The sequence below is a fragment of the Miniopterus schreibersii genome (genome assembly GCF_964146895.1).
Source record: "Miniopterus schreibersii genome assembly, chromosome: 20".
NCBI lineage: Eukaryota > Metazoa > Chordata > Mammalia > Chiroptera > Miniopteridae > Miniopterus > Miniopterus schreibersii.
This window is the reverse complement of record NC_138122.1, coordinates 16,192,671-16,214,447: the sequence shown is the minus strand read 5'-3', so window position 1 is coordinate 16,214,447 and position 21,777 is coordinate 16,192,671. Positions and strand designations below refer to the sequence as shown.

Genomic DNA, 21,777 nt, shown 5'->3' with positions numbered 1-21,777 from the left:
CTAAGTTGTGACTATCTGAGGTTCAGAAAGCAGAGACTAGTGGCATATAGGAATGGGAAGCTTATCCAAGGAAGTCTGGAAGCAGGAACAATTTTAGTTGGTAAAATTTTAGAGAATTAAGATTAGAACTCAGGTCTCTTGTCAGTCTTGCAGCCGTTCTTTTTTTTCTTTCAGGGCTGAGGGGGTTAGCGAAGGGAGAAGGGAGGAGTTACATAAAACAAAACAAAGGAAAACAATGTGAGAGTGTGTTACAGAGCTACAGAAGACTGTTTGAGAATGAATCATGTACTCTTCTTAGTCCCTCTTTGCAGTTTATCCTTACTGAGACATTGTTGTTGTTTTCCTCCTTAGATGTACAGATCTTGAAAGAATTTTTAGCTGCATCAGCTGCAGTTTCTCACGCACCTTGGGGTTAAGGACTTAAAACACAGAGGGCCAGTGCTCCTTTTTTTCTTTCTCAGAACACAGGCAAGATTTCATAGTCTTTTTCTTACTCCCAGTCTTATTACAAGTATAAGCGAAATTTGTAGCTCATAGACTTAGAACTAAGCAAGAAGGCCCTGGTCTTGAGGTAGAAACTCCCAGCCAATATCTGGATATTATCATTTTGCTTTCTTCTCTTTTTAAAAGTCCTGCCCTAGTTTGTTTTTGTCCTAAATGTGCAGCACTGGGCTTCCTTTTGATCCCCTTGTTTTGAGAGTTTTCTGCTGACTTTGGCAGCTGCATGGTGGGACAGGGTTTCTGAAGAGGCTTAGCTAACATGAGGACCACCCTATGCAGGCAGCATCCCCTTGTTTCTGTCTGTTGGAGAAGATTGCCTCCCTGTTCTATACTAAACACGAATTGTTTGAATGCTACTTGTAACGCCCATAGCCATATTTTGGCTAGCATGATACAGTCAGTGTAAGAAGCAGTGGTCTAACCTTTTCCAAGGAGCAAGAGTGTCCACTGTTTCTTTACCAGGCTTTCTTTAGAAGTTTCGAAATTGCTTTTTGAAGCCAGGGGTTGAGTCAGGATGAGTGGAGGAAGAGGGATAGGAATCTCATGTCAACTTGAGGATTTGTCACCCTGTTCATACACTTTCCCTTCCTATCTGGTTTCCCTTCTTTGATCCTCTTTACTGTTGTATTTACTCCTGTGTTCATTCAATGGAGTCTGCTGACCTGACTGGCAGGAAGAAAATCATTCTAGCTCGCTTATATCTCACGTCCCACTTGGCAAACAGGGCTCCTCAACTGCTCTTTTATAACAAGTTAGACCTAGCTAGTTTTAGGACCTTTGCCCACTGTGGGGTCTGCTCCTTCTTCGTTGATACCTGGAGGTCTGTTTTACTGAGCAGAAAGCCTGGACAGCAGCTACTGTTCTGTTGTCTTTTCTGCGCAACCTGCAGGTAGGTTAGACTTCCAGTTTTTTTCAGGATGCTCCTTTGTTGGCACAAAGCCACAAGCTCACTTTGTCATTTGAGGCAAATGACAAGTATAGTCCCACTAGCACTTTGATCTGCAGTTCTTTTCTGTAAACAAGACAGGATTACCATTCTGGTTCCCTTCAGCTTCTGTGTCATTACAAATCACAACTAGCTATAGCATCTCAAGTTGTACTTTGAGTGTTGAGCTTGTGAGTTTGATTCCTGAGATAGGACATATTTCCCTGTTCTTCCAGAGGTGGCATGTCTTCTTCATGACTTGGGGTCTTTGATTTAGAGGTAAAGGGAAACCCTAATTCACTCAGTAGTAAGTCACTTGAGTACTATTGATCCAGATATGTTTGCAGTTCTGTTTGCTCCTTTCCCTTGTGGAGCTTTCTAATCACTCCGGTTGGACACATTGAAGAACTGCAGGGTCAATGCTTTTTTTTACTAAGGGGACTTTATCTCTTTCAATTGCAGGTTCCATTACAGCTTATAGAAACTGTTGAATGCCGAGATATATTTCAGCTTCATTTGACTTGCAAAGACTGCAAAGTTATCAGGTATGTGGTATGTTTATGCTGCTGTTTAGTGTGGAAAATACTTTTTAGAGAATCAATCCATGGTTAATAGGAAAACAGCTTTTGAGGATTGGCCTTGTTAGGAATATTTTTCTGAGTAGTGTCTGAAATATTTTAGGTTACTTTGCTATTTGAAAGGTATTTTTAAATTTTTTATTTGGAAATATTTTCAAACTTACAAAAAATGCAAATATAAAAATAATACAAAGAACCATCCATATTGTTACCATTTTGCCCCATGTGCTCTATCATTTGCAGGGATTGTGGCGGGGGGGGGGGAGGGGGATTGAGATTCTTTGACTGAACAATTTGAAAGTAAGTTAATATAATCATGGCTCTTCACCTTGAAGTAATTCAGTGTGCTTTCCTAAGAATAGGATATTTTTTCACATAATCACAGTATCATTATCAGTGTCACTATTTTACACTTATAATAGTTTTATCCAATCTACTATCCATGCTCCATATTTGTCAGTTGATGTAATAATGCCCTTTACAGCATTCCCCTTCACCCCTATGTAGATCAGAACAGGATCTAGTCAAGATCAGATACTAGATTTAGTTGGCGTGAATCTATAGACCACCTTTGTCTTTATGACATTTTGAATACTATCTTTTATTTTAATAGACTGTTTCTTACTGTGTGTGTCCAGTGTTTTCTCATGATTAAATTGAGGTTGTACATTCTCAGCTGTTATACTATATGCAGGAGGTTGTATCCTTTTCAGGATATTGTATTATGTCTGGAGGCGGCAAACAGTATTCATCTGTTCCTTATTGGTGATGCTGATTTTGATCACTCTGTTAAAGTATCACCATAATTTCTAAATTTTCTCCCTTTTTAAAAAAATTTTTTATTTTTAATATATCTTTATTGATTTCAGAGAGAGGAAGGGAGAGGGAGAGAGAGAAACATCAAGGATAAGAGAGTTGTCATTGATAGGCTGCCTTCTGCATGCCCCCGACTGGGGATCTAGCCCACAGCCTGGGTATGTGCCCTGACCGGGAATCGAACTGCGATCTCCTGGATTCTAGGTTGATGCTCAACTGCTGAACCACATCTGGCAGGGCTAAATTTTCTCCCTTTTAACTAATACATAGTCTATGGGAGGCACTTTAAGATAATGCAGATTTCTGGTTCTCACCAAATTTCTCCATAGATTTAGCATCCATTAATGTTTTTATCTGATCTAATCTTGACTATGATGGTTGCAAAATGATGCCTGAGATACCTTTTTAAATGTAGTGGCTCTGCAAGTGTTAAACTCCCCAAGTTTTTACTTTATTTCTTTCACCTATTCTGGAGTGCCAGTAAACATTGTGTGTCAGCATGTTAATGAGCCACATTGATGGGAACAAGGGGGAGGTTTAAGTGACCTCCTTGGTTGTTCTAAGGTAAATATTTCAAGTTGCCTTTTAGCCATTGAGATTTGGCTCGCTTTTGATAGATACTGGCTATGACTCAGAGTTTAAAAAGCTTGCTTATTAATTACTAAATTTTAAACACTGCCTGCATTTGAAAAGGTAAAGTATTTTTATACTAATTATTTTAACCTCTTAGTTATATATTCTGAAAATTGCAATTGATAGTAGAATTATTTTGTTCCCTACGTGGTAATAGCTGAATACTATAATGTAATATATCTTATTTTGGATCTAAAGTTGCTATTTATTCTAACTGCTAAATAGACAAATTTTGAAATTATTCCTTAAGTGGCAAAAAGTATTGCTGTGATTTGAGCTCAGCCTAACATCATAACAAAACAAAAGGACTTCTCTAAACATATTTCTTGAGGGGGAAAGAAATAACTATAAAGCTTTAATGGAAGAAGTAGAATGAAATTCCATTCATGGCAGAGAATGACTGCCATTTTACTTTAATAATTGACATTAATCAGTCTCAGAAGAGATTTCATTAGTCTAACAAAATAAGTTTTCCACATGTCCAGCTTCTTTTTTTCTGGCTAAAATTTGTTGGCCTGTTTTTATTATAAATGATAAACATGTGAATGACCACCTCTGATGCTTTTTTGACTATAATTATCACTTCACCATGAGTAGGCGCTCTTGAAATGTGGCTTTTCTTAGGTTTTGTTATCTGTCTTCTGATTATATCCATATTTGTTTGGCTTTACAAAGGTGTCAGTTTTCAACTTTTGAGCAGTGTCAAGAGTGGCTTAAGAGACTGAACAATGCAATCCGACCACCTGCTAAAATAGAAGACCTCTTCTCATTTGCATACCATGCTTGGTGCATGGAGGTTTATGCCAGTGAAAAAGAGCAACATGGAGACCTGTGCAGACCAGGTAGGCCTTTCTAAAATATGCAAATAGTGGCTTTATCGAACTGCTACTTGAGGTACCCTTAATGTGAAATGTAACTCCTAAGCATTCATGTATTCAGTCAATGTATGTTTTGTGTAGTACTTAGTATGTGCCCATCTTTCTTTGAAGCTCAGTAGAACACGTTTCCTGCCTTTCAGGGAAGGAAAGAACACAATATTTGGCATTACAATCTACTGGGTTTAAAAACCACCTGTAGTAGATTCGATGGGTGATTTGGAAGCCTAGTTAGAAAGGAGTCATGAGTATTGTATGCAGGTCTAGGAAGACTTCACATTAGTAGTGGCTTTTGAGTAGGCTTTGAAGGTCGAGTGAGACTTCATTAATTAGAGAATGGGGAAAAGAATGATAGAGCAAGTAGCATGAACAAAGGTGTAGAAGTTTGAGATTAGCCACATAATAGTGGAGTACAAAAAGGCCTTTCACTGTCTTTGAATTTTCAAGCCATAGTTTACCTGTTGTTGGCCCTTTCATCCCAGGATGATGAAACAGAGGTCCAGAGAGGCCAGGTGACTTCCTTCAGGACAAACAGAGAAGCTGAGCCTGTACTGGAACCCAGACTCCTGACTCCTCATTAAATCTTGTCACATTTACTGTATCTCTCAGAAATGGCTTTGACTAAGTTTGTGTTATTTCTCTGCATGTAGTTGTCTGTGAACTTTATGTTGCTATAAATAGAACTTTGCTTGTCTAACATGAAATCTTTAGTGTGTCCAGTTTAGGAGCAAAGTCTTGAATTCCTAAGCGATGAAGAGTTGTGAGCTTTATTCCAATAAAGTTTACTCTTGGGACTTTTTTCTTTAAACTTCAATTTTTAATCCTGAATCTTCAATCTTAACAGTTCTGCCCTGGATCATTTAAAACATTTGAGGCTAATCTAGCTATGTGCATCATTTTGTTTCTGGTTTATTCACTGGTTGAAGTTTTTGGTTTATATTCTTGTTTAAATATTAACAAACATAAGCATCATTTTATTTTTAAAGATGTTTTGATATATATTTTCGTTTGGCCCTTATGATCTCATCAAACAGGCAGGATAGGCTGGTATCTCTGTTTTGGGACCCAAAGATAAGGAGACTCAGAGGTAATACCTGTTGCTAAGTCCCACTGGTAGGTAGTGACAGAACTAGAACTTAAACCCAATTCTCAGTTAAGAGTTGACTGTGTGGGGTGCTATGGATACAGAGATGAAAAACAGGCCCCTGCCCTTGTTGAGCCTAAAGGAAAGCCTCAGGAATTCAAGCTTCCACAATCCTGGTCACGCCAGTGGAACCCAAAGTCATCCACAAGACCACATCAACCTTGGAAGGTTATGAGAATGTGCTTTTAAACTGCCTCTCACTTCATTCACTCCCTTATCCATTGCATCTCTTTTTCTTTTTCCTCCTTTATTGAGATGCCATTGTATTTTTTATTTTTTTATTTCTTTGTTTCTGGTTCTTTTCAAATGTTAAAGGTAAAGTTTATACATAATGAAATGCACAAATCTTACGTGTGTACGTTTGATTTGAGACTCCTAACTCCAAAGGCATTCCCCTAGTTTTGGATTGGCAGCATATAGTTGACAAAGCTTGCTTTTTCCTAACCTGAAACTGAAAATTCCTCATCTTTTTAGATGATTCCTTAATCCCTTGATAATTTTAGTTGTTTCTGTTGGATTTGAGCCAACTCTTAGGATATTCCTAAGATATGCCAGGTCAGAACTTCACTGTAGTCTTTTAATTATGGATGGCTTTGTCCTGAGCTGGGATGGCTTTGTCCTGAGCTGGGATGACTTTGGTTCAGGTCCTTCCCTTCTGATGTTAGTTGGTGTTCTTTGATCACCAGGCCTTACAGATGTCCATAGTGTCGTCTGCCTTTTCATGGGTTTGTGATGGATAGAGGCATTTGGTGGGTAAAGTACTGACTTAGGAACTAGAAAAACTGATATCAAATCCATACTCTACCATTTAATTCAAAAAAATAATACTGGGTAAGCCCTTTAGCCTCTCTGTAATTTAGTTTCCTCTGTTCTTCAAACTGGGACATTCTTGTCCTTTTTGCCCAAGCTGATCTGAGTATCCTGAAGATCAACTCTGTTATGCTGGAGGGTTCAATTCAGCAAATGTTTGCGTACCTCCTATGTGCCATGCTTGTGAAAACATTTTGGAAATTATGAATATACAAGGTGATGCCATGCTGTTGTAACTAATTGGTTGGAACTTACTCTATAAGTAAAGGTTGTGTTTTGTTTCTTCCCAGTATGTACAGTCCACATGGAAGTTAACCTGCTACCACTCACATGGAATCTTATTATACTTCAGTGACTTGGTTTGAGTGAGTGTGTATATATGGCTTTTTCCTTTTATATATTTTCACTGTGGAGTACAGAGGAAAAACTTGCTGTTAAAAAATACCGTGGTTGCACCATGGCTGGTTTGCTCAGTCATTAGAGCGTTGGCCTGTAGGCCGAAGGGCCTAGGGTTCGATTCCTGGTTAAGGGCACGTACCTGGGTTGCAGGTTCAATCCTCGGCCCTGGTTAGGGCTTGTGAGGGAGGCAACCAATTGATGCGTCTCTCATGTTGATGTTTCTCCCCCGCCCCCTCTAAAAATCAATAGAGAAAAAAAAATCCTCCGGTGAGGATTAAAAAAAAATAAAAAATACCTTGGTAGCATTTTTAAAGCCAGTCAACTTGGTTCTTCTGTCCGCTCCCAATATTGTTGAGTGTTGGTGGCTACATTCTTACCAAAATGAGCATACCAAACAACCACATTTTTTATAAGTCATTTTTAGGACAAGACAACACTTGAAATATTTCAGAGGGATGAGTTTGTATAATCTGCCCCAACACATGCGATCACAAGCATAGATGCTGAGGGGTAGAAGTTATTTAGTCTTTTAGCAGTTAATAAAGCCTTTTATGGATTCTTCTCTGCCTATTCTCTTAAGAGTAAAATGTGTCAGAGAGGAGGGAATTTGGAAAATTACATCATTACCTTGTATTCATATAAATCTAAGTTTCTGACTGTTGAACCTGTCATAGTTAAGCCAGCCATACTGTGGCCACAGCTCTATGTCTTCTAGGTCTTAATCTCTTTTGGAAGAAGTTTTAACATTGCTATTGGAGTTCATCTGTGAAACTTGCAGAAGCTGTTGCAAAACTCTTGACTCTACTTTTAGCTCCATTTCAAAACTCTAAAAAAGGAATGGGCTAAAAGCTTGTCTCCCTTATGCTCAGCTTCCTTCTCCTCGTTGTAATGGCCTTCTTGGTGATCCGTTCTGTACTTAAGCATTAATTTGGAGTCCTGACAGATGACTGGGCAATTCAGTATAGTAGCATCAGGCGCACTTCTCTGACCACTCTTCTATGAAATGCCAATTAAGCACATCTTGTTTAACCATGAACAGCATATGACTCTGGGTCTTACTTAGACTGTTGTGCAGCTGCGTGTTTAATTTAAAGTAAAAGCCCTTGCCAGTAGAATCTGTCTTCTGAATTTGAATGCCATTCACTAACTGTACACCTAGACAGCTGTACTGGAACTTTTATTCATAGAAGAAAATGATTCCTCTCTCCATATTTGAAAACCTGGGAGGGCTAGTTCTTACTTTCTCACTTTGGTACTGTTCTTCCTGATGTGGGTAAGGGCCTGGTCCTTCTATTCCAGGCCTTTAATCTGTGTGTAACTGGGCTTGAATATTCAGAATCAGCCAGGGAGCTAGACTTTTTTTGGGGGGAAATTTTTTTAGACTACTGATTGACACTGTGGTTATAATAGAGGCACTTGTTGATTGACACTGTGGTTATAATAGAGGGACTTCTTGCTTTAAAAACTTTCATTCCCACGAAAACAAGAATTTCTGGACTGTTTGTAGTATCAAAAATACTAAATATTAAAAAGGGACAAATCCTCATTTGAGGATGGGGGTTGGGAGAGGCAGACAGAAAGGGTTGAAGGAGAAATATAAAGCCAAACAAAACACTATGGCCTTATTATTTAAAATAAATTGGGATATTACAGCATATCTAATGTTGAATCAGTGAAGACATGAGAATTCTGAGGAGGAAATTCTTAAGCGAAAGAAAGCAGTATGTGCTTTGATTTCACTTTCCTGGCTGAATAAACATACGTAAACTTCTAACACAATTTGGCAAAGAGCCTATTGAATTTATGTATTGTAAGGTCTGAGGCTAGATGTGATTTCCAGAAAGCAGTGGTTTTCAAACTAGGTTGTGATCTACTAGTGGGTCATGGAATCAGAGTTTTAAGAAATGAAATATGAAATGTAACATTTAGGATAGGAAATATCAACATGGCATCACACATACAGTAAGAGTGGGTATTGTTTGTAAAACCCTTTTTAAACATATGTTGTATTGAACTGTGATGTAAACATAAATCTTATTGTGGTTTGTGATGGTCAGTTTTAAAAGTTTATGAAATCACTGCTTCAGAGATTACAAACATAGTTAAAACTCACTCCTTGCTCTCAAGGAACTTGAAATAACATTTTTTTGCTTTCTATGCAGTATATATTTCCTTATGTAGCTCAGAATTTCATGCTCTAGATGGTGGTTCTAAGCCCTTTGGGCAATGGTTTTTTGTAGTGACCTGCTATGGGTGGTGGTGGTTGGTGATGGTGGTGATGATTATTTTGCCAATGATTGTTTTAAAATTATAGGGTCCATTTAGGTTATCTGTGTGTTTAAGACACACTAATGTAAAGAACCATTAATTAAGTACTTTCACCTTTTGCAAAGACTTGGAGCTGTGGCACAGGATGGGGAAAATTTTCTCATTAATTAATGAACTTGGAAATTGCCATAGTTTTATAGCTTTTAGATTAGGATTATAAGTTTAAAAACTCCCTATCTCATATTTCTGATGGTCACTGTTCCTTGCATTTTGTAGACAGAGGCACCCCAATTCAGATAGCTTTTTTCTTATTTGGAAGCCTACATTGCTTCTAAAACTTTTTCAAAATAATAGATTTAGCTGATTATTTCTTCATCTTTGAACTCCTCTTTTTATAGCTTTCCTTCAGGAAACATATAATACCTAGTTTAGCTTAAGCTTAAGAAAAGCAGTTTACATGGGAAGTAGTTCTATAGAATTGTCCTTCATTCAAGTAATTGCTGCTTTCTATTTTGAAGCTCCTATCCCAGGGAGAGCAAAGCTTTATACTTTGATCATCAAAGCAATCTCTTTTGTGCTTTTATTATTGTAGCTTCTCCTACATATACCACTGTATATTAGAAGTACTGCTTAATGATTTTTTAAATAAAATTACTGCCTTAGGACTCTAAGTTTTAAAGGAAGAAAGTTATTTCAGATTTAATGACTTTTATGTTAGGTTCATTTATGCCTTTGTTTCTCACTATCATAAGGAAGAGAGAGCCAAATTCATTAGGGCAAATGTAGATGGGTTACACACATTTGGGTGGATATTCTTACAAGTGCTCAGCACTTTACTTGGTAGTGTGGTATTTCCGAGATTCCTGGGTACTGGCAGTTATAGTTCTATTTTCTCTTATTTACAGTTCTGTAATCTATAAGGCTTTGAAAATGGAATGATTTTTATTTGGTGGCTTGAACTGATCTATGCTGACATGATACTTACTTGTTTTATTTATCACATTTAGTGTGAATTATCTATGCATTTCATTGTAGAAATACTAATGTTTGATTAAGTAGACCCTGTTGAGAGTGTTAACTTAATATTATAATAATATGTATCACTTTAAAATCCAGAAAATTCTCATGTTCTGAAATCTGTCCCAAAGGGTTTCTGATGAGGAGTTGTAGATCTGTGTTACTATTCTTAGTGAACTGTTGATGTTATTTCGTATGTATACCATCGCTCTGAGTGTGGAAGTAGGTAAGCAGCCAGAATAGTGATAAGAACATGGGTTTTGGGACCAGACAGACCTGCCGTAATAACCTCTCTCAGTTTCAGTTTTGTCCTCTGTAAAATGAGCTCAGTGAGATAACATACTTCTTGATCAAAATTAATTTCTTTATTCCTTAATTCAGTCTTAACCTGACGGATTTTTAAAAAAACTAAAACCAAATACGTTATTTTATTTATATAGTCCCCCCCTTTAAAAAATTAACTGAGATGGGTGGCTATGCTTTTATTCTACCTGTTTTGCAAAATGGTATTCATTTCTTCTCTTCCGCTGTCTTTGGCTCCTAGGGGAACACGTAACATCAAGGTTTAAAAACGAAGTGGAGCGGATGGGTTTTGATATGATCAATGCCTGGAGGATTTCCAACATCAATGAGAAGTACAAGTGAGTTGTATAGATCCCTGTGGACTATGTTTCACAGCCATTGTCTTTGCAGAAACCCCATTTCTCATGTGAACTTAGACTTTTTTCTTTCAAATGGAGTTTTATTTATTAAATCTAAATGCATGATCTTCAGAGTACTTCTTCAGCCTTCTGTTCCCATTCCTATCACTGAAGTAGAAAGTGATTAATAGGATTCTAGAACCTTCCTTTCTACCCCCTCCAGGTCTCTCTTCTTTCTGGCACACGCATGTCTAGATAGCACTGTGTTTACCTGTAGTCAGGCAGTTTTCATTGTTCTCAGCACCACTTGACATCACATTAAAGATAGGATCAGTGATCTCATACACAGTGATAAAACACGTAGGAGCTAGTTTTTATGACTAATCTTACTCCACAATCTATGAAATAGACATAAATATTCTCTTATTTAATATATGTATTGATCTATAACTTCACAGCAATGATAATATTTAACCATTAAATATTAATGTGGCCATTATTAAATATTTGTCATTTCCTGTTTCCTTAACAGGTATATATATACTTTGGTGGGGGAAGGTAGTTCAGTGATTTTTGTGATCCAAATTTCTCTAAAACAAAAGAAAATAGTCTAGGAGATTTAAATTAATATATCCATTTCTTAAGTCTTCCTGCAGGGATTAGAGGCATTAATCATACTGTTGTCCTTTGAGCTACCTCAAATTATGATAGCAGTTTTCCTGGAATATTTGTGGCTAGTCATCACAGCATTTTATTTTTTATAGGAAAAACTATAGTTAATTATTGTACACCACTCTTAACATGAACCATGGCCAAGAAGTTAAGAACCTGGGATGCTGTGAAGAATTGAGAGCTACAGATATGTCATACTTGTCACAACTCAGTGATAAGTCAGAGCAGAGAATGGAGGTGGAGACTGCAGGAGGGGCTTCACAGAGCCTGAGGCTGCTACAGGTTTTGCTCATGTGTAACCCACCTTTCCTATACTGGAAACTGCTTATCTATAAGTGAGCAGCTAGTACTTGCTGAAGGGCTGACTACTAGGTGTGTTAAGACAAGGAATATAATGATCAGAAAATAGGGTAAAGTAAAAAGAACTGCGAATTAAGCTAAGCTTGTTGGGGGGAAAATTTGAGTTCAAAAGCCATTGGTTTTCAAATTTTTCTATTTTATATGGGTTTTAAAAATTGTCTGTGTCATTTCACCTCAAAACTAGCCTTCAGGAAATTGAAAAGTTTTTCTTATAAAAATATACTTTCAAATTTAAAACAAGATAAGATAAACAAGACTCAACGTAAGAGTATCAACTATGATCACTGTGTTCCAGGTTATTTTTAGGAGTTTGTGGGTAGGTGTCAGGAAGTTTATAGAGCTACTCTTGGTCATAGACATTCTCCTGGTTCAATGGCTTTTAAATTCCTAATACTTAATCTGAAACTGAAAATAGGAGAGAGATATTTAGTGCAGAATGAGCAAAAAACCCCAATTCCTAAGCCACTTTGTGTTTCTTCTGCCTCTTCCCATAATGCATAGGATAGTGTAGGGGCAGGGTGGTGGTGGTGTATCAGAAGTACTGCTTCCTAGGGCGCCAGCATGTAGCTACTAGCGCCTTCAGGAATGAAAACAGTTTTTCCTCCTGAGTGTAGTTTTTTATGAAGTATATTTTATAGAAATTATAAAATAGTTTGTTTATATTACTGACTTGGCTAAATGGGAGTATGATTATATATGCAAATGGACTAACCTGTGGTACTATTTCTACATACCCTTTGCTGCACCTGTTACCTATAATTAGGACATCCTGTTTGGTTCACGTCAAAGAATACATTAATAATTCTGAGGTCTCTGGAAACTTGAAATTGTGGGCTCTTACCCTTCTTTACATGTTTCATTTTGACAAAAGCCTGAAAGACTGAGGGTCTGGTAGAGGTAACAGACTTTCACTTCTGTAGTTGGACTGGGCACTTGTGTAGTTAGAAATGACCTGTGTATCTGTTACAACATAGAGTTACAGTGGAGTAACTGCCTCTCAACTCCTTTTTTTTCATTGATAGTTAAGACTGGCAGATTCCCAAAAGGCAGTATCAAGTGGAACAATCCAAGATAGTATCACTTGACATATATATAAGTAAACACTTGAGACATCCCATTCTGCTGAGCAGGCCAAGACTCAAGTAATGTTCCTCACTGCCTTTTAACTGGCTCTGGGGTAGTTTGATGAACATCCTTCTGCTGATTCACCTAGTGTCTTTCCCTCTTTTTCACCTTTTCTGTTAGGCTATGTGGTAGCTATCCACAGGAGCTCATAGTGCCTGCCTGGATCACTGACAAAGAACTAGAAAGTGTAGCAAGCTTCAGGTCCTGGAAGCGCATCCCTGCTGTCATATATAGGTAAGTAAGCTTGGCCTACTGCCCGCTGCAAGTGGTCTGCTGCCTCTGATGCTGCTAACCTGGGAAGGGAGGGAGAGGAGGGTTCAGGAAACTTTCCAGGCAGTTCTGTGCTTCCTTATTGCTAAAGCTGCTCTTTCAGTCACATACACGTCATTATTATATCCAGAACACTAGCTGGTGATAACATTGACACTGTTAAAAAATTTTTTAATAGAAAAGTGGCTGGTCTTGCTATTTTAAGATCCTCCTGTCATTTTATGGGAAGATAACGTGCTTGCTGCATTTAGCTTCAGATGTTGGCCTTTCAATGGAGATGTGTCCTCAAAAGTGACAATTGGGAGTATAGCGTTGTCATTTGTTATTGTCTTTGTGGTTGAAAAACTTGGACACTTGGAAGAGCTCTGCTTTGAGAAGGAGCGTTTAGAGAAGAAGGCTAGATAGAAGATCTTGGCAGAATAGAAATCTTAGGAATCAAAGGCAGGAATCCAGCATGCATTTTAGTTGTCTGTAGATTGCAGTAATGATTCCTGGGGTTGCCAGCAGAGAGGCAAGTTCTAGAAGGGAATGGTGGTGTGATGACAAGCACAGATTTTGGAGTTTAAGTCTTTTCTCTGATACTTCTTGCTATGGCACCTCAAGTAAGTTCCTTAACTGACCTCAGCCTGTTCCTAATTAGTAAAATAGGAATGATGTTCTTTGCCAGTATGCTAGATGTCTGAATGAATTTATAAACACTGGACCTCTCTAAGCAGTATCTGGAATAGGTTGTATTCCTGATGGCTGCTTTTATAATTCAGTGACTATCTCAGTTCTCACAGAATCCTGTTAAAAATTTAAGAAGCCATTACCTCTTATTTTGGAACTATTTCAGATATCATCTTGTAATACTCACATACTCTATTTCATTTTCCCAGTTTTTGGACTTTTTGGTTTCTTCTTGAATTTGGGCCAAATCAATGAGGCTTAGTTAAAACTCTTTCATGCCAAGAGGTGTTCCATTGAAATTTCAAAATTGTAGGAAGGGATTTATCTCTGTAATTCCCACTGAATTGTTAATTTAGTCCGCTGAAGGCAAATTCTGATGGCCACCCTGAATAGACAGAGATGAAAAAGTATTTGCTTCTGGCCCAGTGGAACCCATTAAGTTTTCAGTCTCAATTCCATCACTGTTGTTTCAGACACCCCTAGAAAAAGTAGGTCACCAAATTTACCTATCACTCAAGTGGTAAGGATGACACAAGAATTAGAGAGCAGTGAAAGCTGAAAGGTTTCATGAGCCTTATCAGTGATCAGTCCAGCTCAAATGGGGAAAGCAGCCAGTTGCTGCTCTGTCGCCAGCAACTGTGTTAGATCAGCAACCCTGGCATTTGTGTGGTTTTCTGACTGAGCATAAGGGGGAAGGACTCTCATTTTCAAAATAAGGGGCTTTAGGTGAATTTTCCCTATTGGGAGAGAAGCCTAAAAGTGCAGGTTGAAGAAAAACTTCTTAGAATAAACATAGAAAGCCTTTTTTCCCTTCTAAAATTTATTCTAGAGAGCATGAGTGTGGGTTCCCCTCACCCTTACCCTTTCTGGAGACCATAGAGTATGCATAAATGAATTTTTTAAATTTGCAATTTCTCAGAAATTCTGCTTTCAAAAGATTACAAATGAAAGTTCTTGGTGTAGTCCACGTAAAATCAGGCTTCTAGGAACTCGCCTGTTTCAGAACTTGTCTTGTATCTTTGAACTCCAGATTGTGTTGTCAGATTGAGGTAGTTGAATGTTTTGGGATACTCTAGCACTCCTTGCTTTGCCATCCTGGGTGGCAGGATGCTTCTGAATCCACCATCCATTTACTGAATTTAATTGTCTGTAGACTGCAGTAATGATTCCTGAGGTTGCTAGCAACAGTTACTTGACAGCACTGTACTGAACCAGTGCCTGATGAGTGCTTTCTCCTACTGTAATAAGAGAGTGCTTAATTGGATTTATCATTGAAGACAGAGATTGCTCTAACACAGCAAGATGGTGTGAAGGCCACCCCTCTGTAGTGCAATTCACAGCCCCTCTCTTTGTGCATTGAGTGATAATTAGAAAGTTCTAGTCATTTTGGAAGCTTGCCTAACACCAACTTAGGGATAGTTTAAATATTTCATTGTTTAATTTTTATACTTTTTGTTTCTGTTTGTTAAAATGATAGAAATACTCTTTAGTGATTTTTAGCTTTAGTGTTTTAGTTCTCTTTCATGCATCTTAAACATTTTAGAAGACTGCAGAAAACTGCCTAATGCAGTAGCTCACTTGCAGTCTAGGTACTATAATGTCATAGCCCTTAATGGATGAAGAGTGCCATCTACTGTTCCTTCTGGGCACTGCTGGGAAGCATTGCAGAGAAAGATGTTCAGGGAAGACCCTGCCAAGCCACTTCTTAGAGGTTTGGCATCAATCAGCTCATTGGTTACCCAGCACTTATTATCATATGCTAGTAGGCATTTTAAGAACCAGTGAGGTATTTTTAGTTTGGCTCCACTCAGCAGGTAAGCCAGTTGAGTGTGTTGGCAATACGCAAGCACTTCTCTCCCAGTAAGGGAGGATTTAAAAACTACAAGCAAACTGCCTGGCCAGTGTGGTTCAGTGGTTGACCATTGACCTATGAACCAGGGAGTCACATTTCGATTCCCAGTCAAGGCACATGCCTGGGTTGCAGGCTCAATCCCCAGTAGGGGGCATGCAGGAGGTAGCCAATCAATGACTCTCATCATTGATGTGTCTATGTCTTTCTCCCTCTCCTTTCCTCTCTCTCTGAAATTAACAAAAATATATTAAAAACTACAAACAAACTGGTAGATTCAGTGGAATTTGATTATTACCAAATTTAATTTATTGCTTGTGAACTTTAGGATTAAAACAAAAATCTTTCTCACATCATTCCTTGAAGACAAATAGATTCAATAGTATGTTTTGTTTAAATTCATCTGTCCTCCACATATGCGTTATATGTGTGTGTGCATATATGTGTTTAGAAATAATTTTAATGGGAGGTAAGATATTGATGGTTTAAACCTCTAGGATATAGAATTAAATTTTTGTTTACTAGTTCTTTATTCTTCTAATTTATTTTTACAGTGAACTAATTACTTTGATAACTTTTAAAAAATGACTTTATTGTTCGGCCGGGCGTGGTTCACCAGTTGAGCATCAACCTAGGATCCAGGCGATCAGGGTTCGATTCCCGATCAGGGCACATGCCCGGGTTGTGGGCTCGATCAATGACTCTCTCGTCATTGATGTTTCTCTCTCTCTCTCTCCCTCTCCTTTCCCCTCTCTGAAATCAATAAAGAGATATATTAAAAATTTTTTTAAGAAAAATTTATTGAGACTTTATTGAGATGTCATATACAATTCACCCTTTTAGTGTGTATATATAATGCAGTGATTTTTTTTAATATTCAGAGTTGTGCAGCCATTACTACAATCAGTTTTAGTCATTTTCACCACCCCAAAAAGAAATCTCAGACCCATTAGTAGTCCCTCCTCAACTCCCCTAGCTTTGAGTTACCACTTCCTGTCTCTAGATTTGCCTAATCTGCACATTCCATATAGATGGAATTATACAGAACGTGGCCTTTTGTGACTGATTTCTTTCACTTAGCATAACATACTCAAGGCTCATTCATGTTTGAGCATGTGTTAAGACTTCATTCCTCTTGGTTGCCAAATATTACTTTATAACCTTTTAATTGCTGAGATTGCCTAACTGAAATTCTTAATGAGGAAAAGACTGGGTTTTAACTCTTTGCGGTCATATTAAATTTGGACAAGGGTGTCGTACTGGTCGGAATTAAGAGCTTTCAGAGAAATTATGAACTGATACATGAATGAATAGAGTTAAGATTCGTACGGTTCCTTGCTGTGGTGGCTGAGAGCAGACATACGACCAGAACAGTAAAAAAGCTTTGGTGGCTGAGAGTAGACATACGACCGGAACGATAAAAAAGCTTTGGTGGCTGAGAGCAGACATACGACCGCAAAGGGTTAATAGAATCTTAAAGTAGACTATGAGTAGTATTTCTGATGTTATTTCTTGGAAAAGGATCTTTGAGAAGATGGCTTATTGAGGTTTATGTTGTCCTTTCCTTCTGAGAACTTAAGGAAGGGTAGCTGGCTCACTGAGCTATTTGCCTATAATAAGAGCAGTTTGCAACTCAGGAAATCTCAGGAGATTTTGTCAAGCAGTTCTCTGTGGGCCAGGTAAGTGTTTCAGTCCCAAAGGTGAGATCTTATTTTGAAGATAATCCCCAAGCCAGCCAGTTGCTGCGGTGGGCCTTCAGAAGTCGGTGAGGAAACAAATTTTTTGTTTCGGGAACTACCAGGCTATTCAGGTGCAGTATAAAAAGGAGAGAATGATGCTTCATCATTGACTGGTGTAGTATTTGTAGATTATTTTTTACCCGGTTTTCCAAAAATAAATTTAAAGATACAGACATTTGCTTTATGAATATTGATTTGTTTTCTCTAAGAATATACATTTATTATTTTGTTGGTAACTTTACAAAGATCTCTAAAATGGTGTGGTAATTGAGAAAGGTCCAGATAGGTAGGTTTTGTTATTTATTCTTGTTACTATAAAAGATTTCTGTCCTGAGAGGACTTGAAGCTAATCCATCACTCTATAGTCAGGCTATTCATTAAGGTGTTTAAAATCCACGACCTCACTTTTGGTATGAGCACAGAGCGTCTGAATGGGGCCTCTGGGATGGTATAGTTGTTGTGTCTTGTTCCCTGCACAGGCACCAGAGCAATGGAGCTGTCATTGCCCGCTGTGGACAGCCAGAGGTCAGCTGGTGGGGCTGGCGAAATGCTGATGATGAGCACCTGGTGCAGTCTGTAGCCAAAGCTTGTGCCTCTGACTCCCGATCAAGTGGCAGCAAGCTGTCAACTAGGAACAGTTCTCGAGACTTGCCCACTACAGGAGACCTTTCTGATGTGGAGTTTGGTAAGGTGCTCCCTGGACCCATGGCAGCAATTTTCATAGCATATGAGAACCTTTTCTTGAAATGGCCTTGTCCTTGTAACACATAGACTTTGTTTCATAGAAAAGAGAGAGCAAAGCTCCAATTGATCGGATTGTTGGAAGACCCCTTGTTTCAAACTTGATTTAAGAAGACTAGAGTGTTTTTTTCTTTTTTTTCTTGCCATAATGACAAAAATGGAGTAAATATGTGATTGGGGACCTGCAGTGTCTCCAGACCATGGGGGAAAATTTCCCCAGGCTTCATTAAAGGACTACCGTTGTAGAAACAAGATATAGGAGATTATAGACAAAATAGAAAACAAAAATAAGTCTATGTATCAGGAGTTCTGGTTAGGGATTTCACTTAATTTTTTTTTTTTTTTTTGGTGTACTATAATATGTGTCTATGGTTCTTACTTTGCACAGTTCTGGAAGAGACAGGTTCATTTAGTTTTTCCTTCTCACTCCTGGTTGTTCCCAGATTCTTCTCTGTCAAATGCTTCAGGAGCAGAGAGTTTAGCCATCCAACCTCAGAAGCTTTTGATCTTGGATGCACGTTCCTACGCTGCAGCTGTTGCAAACCGCGCCAAAGGAGGAGGCTGTGAATGCCCAGGTGAGGTGTACGTGCTTTGTCCCCCAACATTCTTTCCTTGTGAGTCCAGCCTGTACCCAACTGGGTCTCAGTTCTTAATATGAAATGAATGGCAAACCATGTTCCCCAGCCTGCCTTGAGAGAGCCAGAGCTCTTTGGATTCTTAACACTATGCTCTTTTCAGGGGAGAAATGGAGGAGGAAGTGCAGTGAAACCAAATAATCCTCCTTCCCTGTGCCAACCTTTAGATGATAAGGAAAGTCAGTCCTTGCCCATAATAAGGTCTTTTCATATATGGAAGCTGCTGCTTTTTGGCTCAATTTCTCAGCCTTCTGAGAGCTTTTTGTTGCATTTATCAAATGGGTTTGCTCATCACTGGTCTCACAGAAAACTTCTCACACGGCTTCTGCTTAGAAAACCTGGTGTGGAAATTGAAGCAGTAAATATAAAACTAGCAAAGCGCCTATCTCCTCCTAACCTATGACATGCCTCTTGTGTTAATGCTGGTTTTCTCCAAAGAAGGACCCTCTTGGTGCCAGTTGGATGGAGCAAGTAGAGGCACTAAGTTCCTTATTGAGATGTGATCTAAGCTGGAAATTACAAGCAGTGGTACCAGAGTGAAATTTGAATGCATCAAATGCATTGGTCTGCCAGGTTCTTTTCAAAGAGATTCCAGAGCTACAAGTTAGCTGAGGCCCAAGAAGTAAACCTACAGTGAGATGGAAGTATAGATCTTTTATTGTTTTTTTTGTTTTTTAAGTAATAGCTTCTATTTTGTGTCAGTATCTTCACAAATCTAACCTTTCTTTTTGCAAAAATAGGTAAAATTCAAGCACTGTTTCTCTCTTATAATAAAGGACTGAACTAATATAGGCTTCAAAACACTGCAGTTTCATTAGCAGCTACAGTGGTTTTATTGATAGCCATTTTGCTGCTTTTAAATTTGGCTATGTGGGCTTTAAATTTAACATATTTGTGTTCTACTTACTGTTTGTTTTTTTCTCCAGACTATTACCCGAACTGTGAAGTTGTGTTTATGGGGATGGCAAATATTCATTCAATTCGGAGGAGTTTTCAGTCTCTGCGGTTGCTGTGCACACAGATGCCAGATCCGGGAAAGTAAGACCTTGGCCTTGGCTTTAATTTTGCATTGCCCTCTTTTTTTTTTTTTTTTTTAAATGAGTTCAGAGGTTCCTTCTATTTCTTGGTAAACTTCAGTTTTACTGTCAGTCTCTGTCGGTATTCTTTCTGTGTTAGGAGCATGGCAGCATAAATGAGGAGCTGGGATTAAAATGTAACCCTTTGAAAGATTTAAAATGCACAGCACATAACAAACCTCAGCATTGCTTTCCTGTTTTTCCTGGAACCTCTTCCTTCTTTTCCACATTGTTTTTGGCTCAGAGTAATTTAATTCTTTGGTTTCTGATGTCCTGTAGTGACGCTTATCTTCTATGAACTGGGATGTTTTACCATGAAGAGTTAGAATTTATTCATGTTCTAAAAAGGGTTAAACTTTTTTTAAACTTGCCATTAGGTCAGTTCCTTTTACATATGCTTCTGATTTCTAAACTACCCTCTCTGATTTACTAAGAACATTACCATGATTATTATTGCTTATTAAAAATGAATGGCTGGCATTTGTAGTGAGGAAGGTGAAATAACACCCCCTCTTCCCAAGGGAACTGTTTGAATACAAGATAAATTAGGAGGAATGCTCTGTAAAACAAATATGGACAGATAAATATTTAAAAGCACCTGCTTTACATTTCAGGAAGCCAGAAATGGTGCCAAAGAAGATAGAATTTTCTCTTTTCTGGTATTTGTGCTGGAGCCCATAGCTGTTTCCTTGGGCTCTATTCAGTAGATCTCACGATCACATCAAGTTTTGCAGCATCCTGTATTTGATTTATTAAATCAAATAGCTGCCTGAAGCACTTGTGCTAACTCTGGTAGCAAATGATTAAATTCATCACAGTTGCAATCAGCCCAGAGGGTGAAGCACTTGTCCTTGGGGAAAAGCCTGACTGAAGAAATGAGCTTGCTGTTCTGCTCTGGGGATTAGTAACTTGCATCTGCTGTACATTTACAGAACCCAGCTAGTAGCACTCTCTTCCTTAAAGGTGGGACATAGAAAGGAGGACTCGGGAGATCTGCCATTAATTGACTATGACTTTGGCCAAGTGGCTTGATCTGTGGGTATCAGTTTTCCTATCTATAAAATGAAAGGGATAGAATCAACACTACCTGATCTCTAATCTTCCATATATTAACATTATAAAGTTATTTTTTTAAATCTTCACTCAAGGATATGTTTTTATTGATTTTTAGAGAGAGGAAGGGGGAGAGAGGCACACACATCGATGTGAGAGAGAAACATTGGTTAGTTGCCTCCCATATGCACCCCTATTGGGGATTGAACATGCAACCTAGGTATGTGCCCTGACTGGGAATTAAACGTGCAACTTTTTGGTATACGAGATGATGCTCCAGCTAACTGAGCTACCTGGCCAGGGCAAGCTATTTTTTAAATTCAAAGTAAAAAAAGATGTAATTAACACTAGCCTTGAATGCGTGGGGGATTTTATTAAAGAAGGGGGTAATGCTTTGTCTCTCTTTTTAACTTTTTTCCAATTACAGTTTTTACAGTCAGTATTATTTTGTATTAGTTTTAGGTGTACAGCATGGTGGTTAGCATACAAAGTGTTCCCTCCCAACTTTTCTAGTACTCACCTGGCACCACATACCGGTATTACAGTATTATTGACTATATTCCCTATGCTGTACTTTACTTCTCTGTGACTTTTGTAACTACCAATTTGTACTTCTTAATCCCTTCACCTTTTTCACTCAGTCTGCCAACCCCCTTCTGGCTTTGTTCATCTTTGGCGGCAAGTCATAATGCTATACTGAAGCCTCCCTTGAGGACAAAAGAAGCTATGGCAGTGGTGGGACAAGTTATAAACAAGCCTCCCAACACTTGTTTGTGGCTGTGGAGGGCTAGGGTATGGCATTTCTACTTCAGTTTTAGAATAGGACAGGGAGTGTAGAGTCTCTCAGCACCTCCTTGGTTGGCAGATTTTGGAGTGCAGCTTCTCTGTTAGGCATGGATACCACCAACTGGTATGTATGAATAATTTAGTCGAGTTCAGGAGAACCTTACACTAGTTCTCATTTACTGTTTCTCTAGGGGC

At 38.4% G+C, this 21,777-nt stretch overlaps 1 protein-coding gene and 1 long non-coding RNA gene across 6 annotated transcripts in view; one reads left to right on the top strand and one right to left on the bottom strand.

Annotated features, from left to right (window-relative positions):
- Nucleotides 1-21,777, bottom strand: part of LOC308549616 — a 68,179-nt gene that overhangs the window by 8,090 nt on the left and 38,312 nt on the right. The gene's annotated exons all lie outside the window — the stretch shown is intronic.
- Nucleotides 1-21,777, top strand: part of MTMR3 (myotubularin related protein 3) — a 107,922-nt gene that overhangs the window by 70,337 nt on the left and 15,808 nt on the right. For all 5 annotated transcript variants that reach the window (XM_081122501.1, XM_081122500.1, XM_081122499.1 and 2 more), the window contains exons 6-12: nucleotides 1,889-1,971; nucleotides 4,129-4,295; nucleotides 10,511-10,607; nucleotides 12,885-12,998; nucleotides 17,771-17,976; nucleotides 18,476-18,607; nucleotides 19,594-19,705. In XM_081122501.1, coding sequence (XP_080978627.1) covers nucleotides 1,889-1,971; nucleotides 4,129-4,295; nucleotides 10,511-10,607; nucleotides 12,885-12,998; nucleotides 17,771-17,976; nucleotides 18,476-18,607; nucleotides 19,594-19,705 — 911 coding nt within the window. The remainder of the gene's footprint in view (nucleotides 1-1,888; nucleotides 1,972-4,128; nucleotides 4,296-10,510; nucleotides 10,608-12,884; nucleotides 12,999-17,770; nucleotides 17,977-18,475; nucleotides 18,608-19,593; nucleotides 19,706-21,777) is intronic.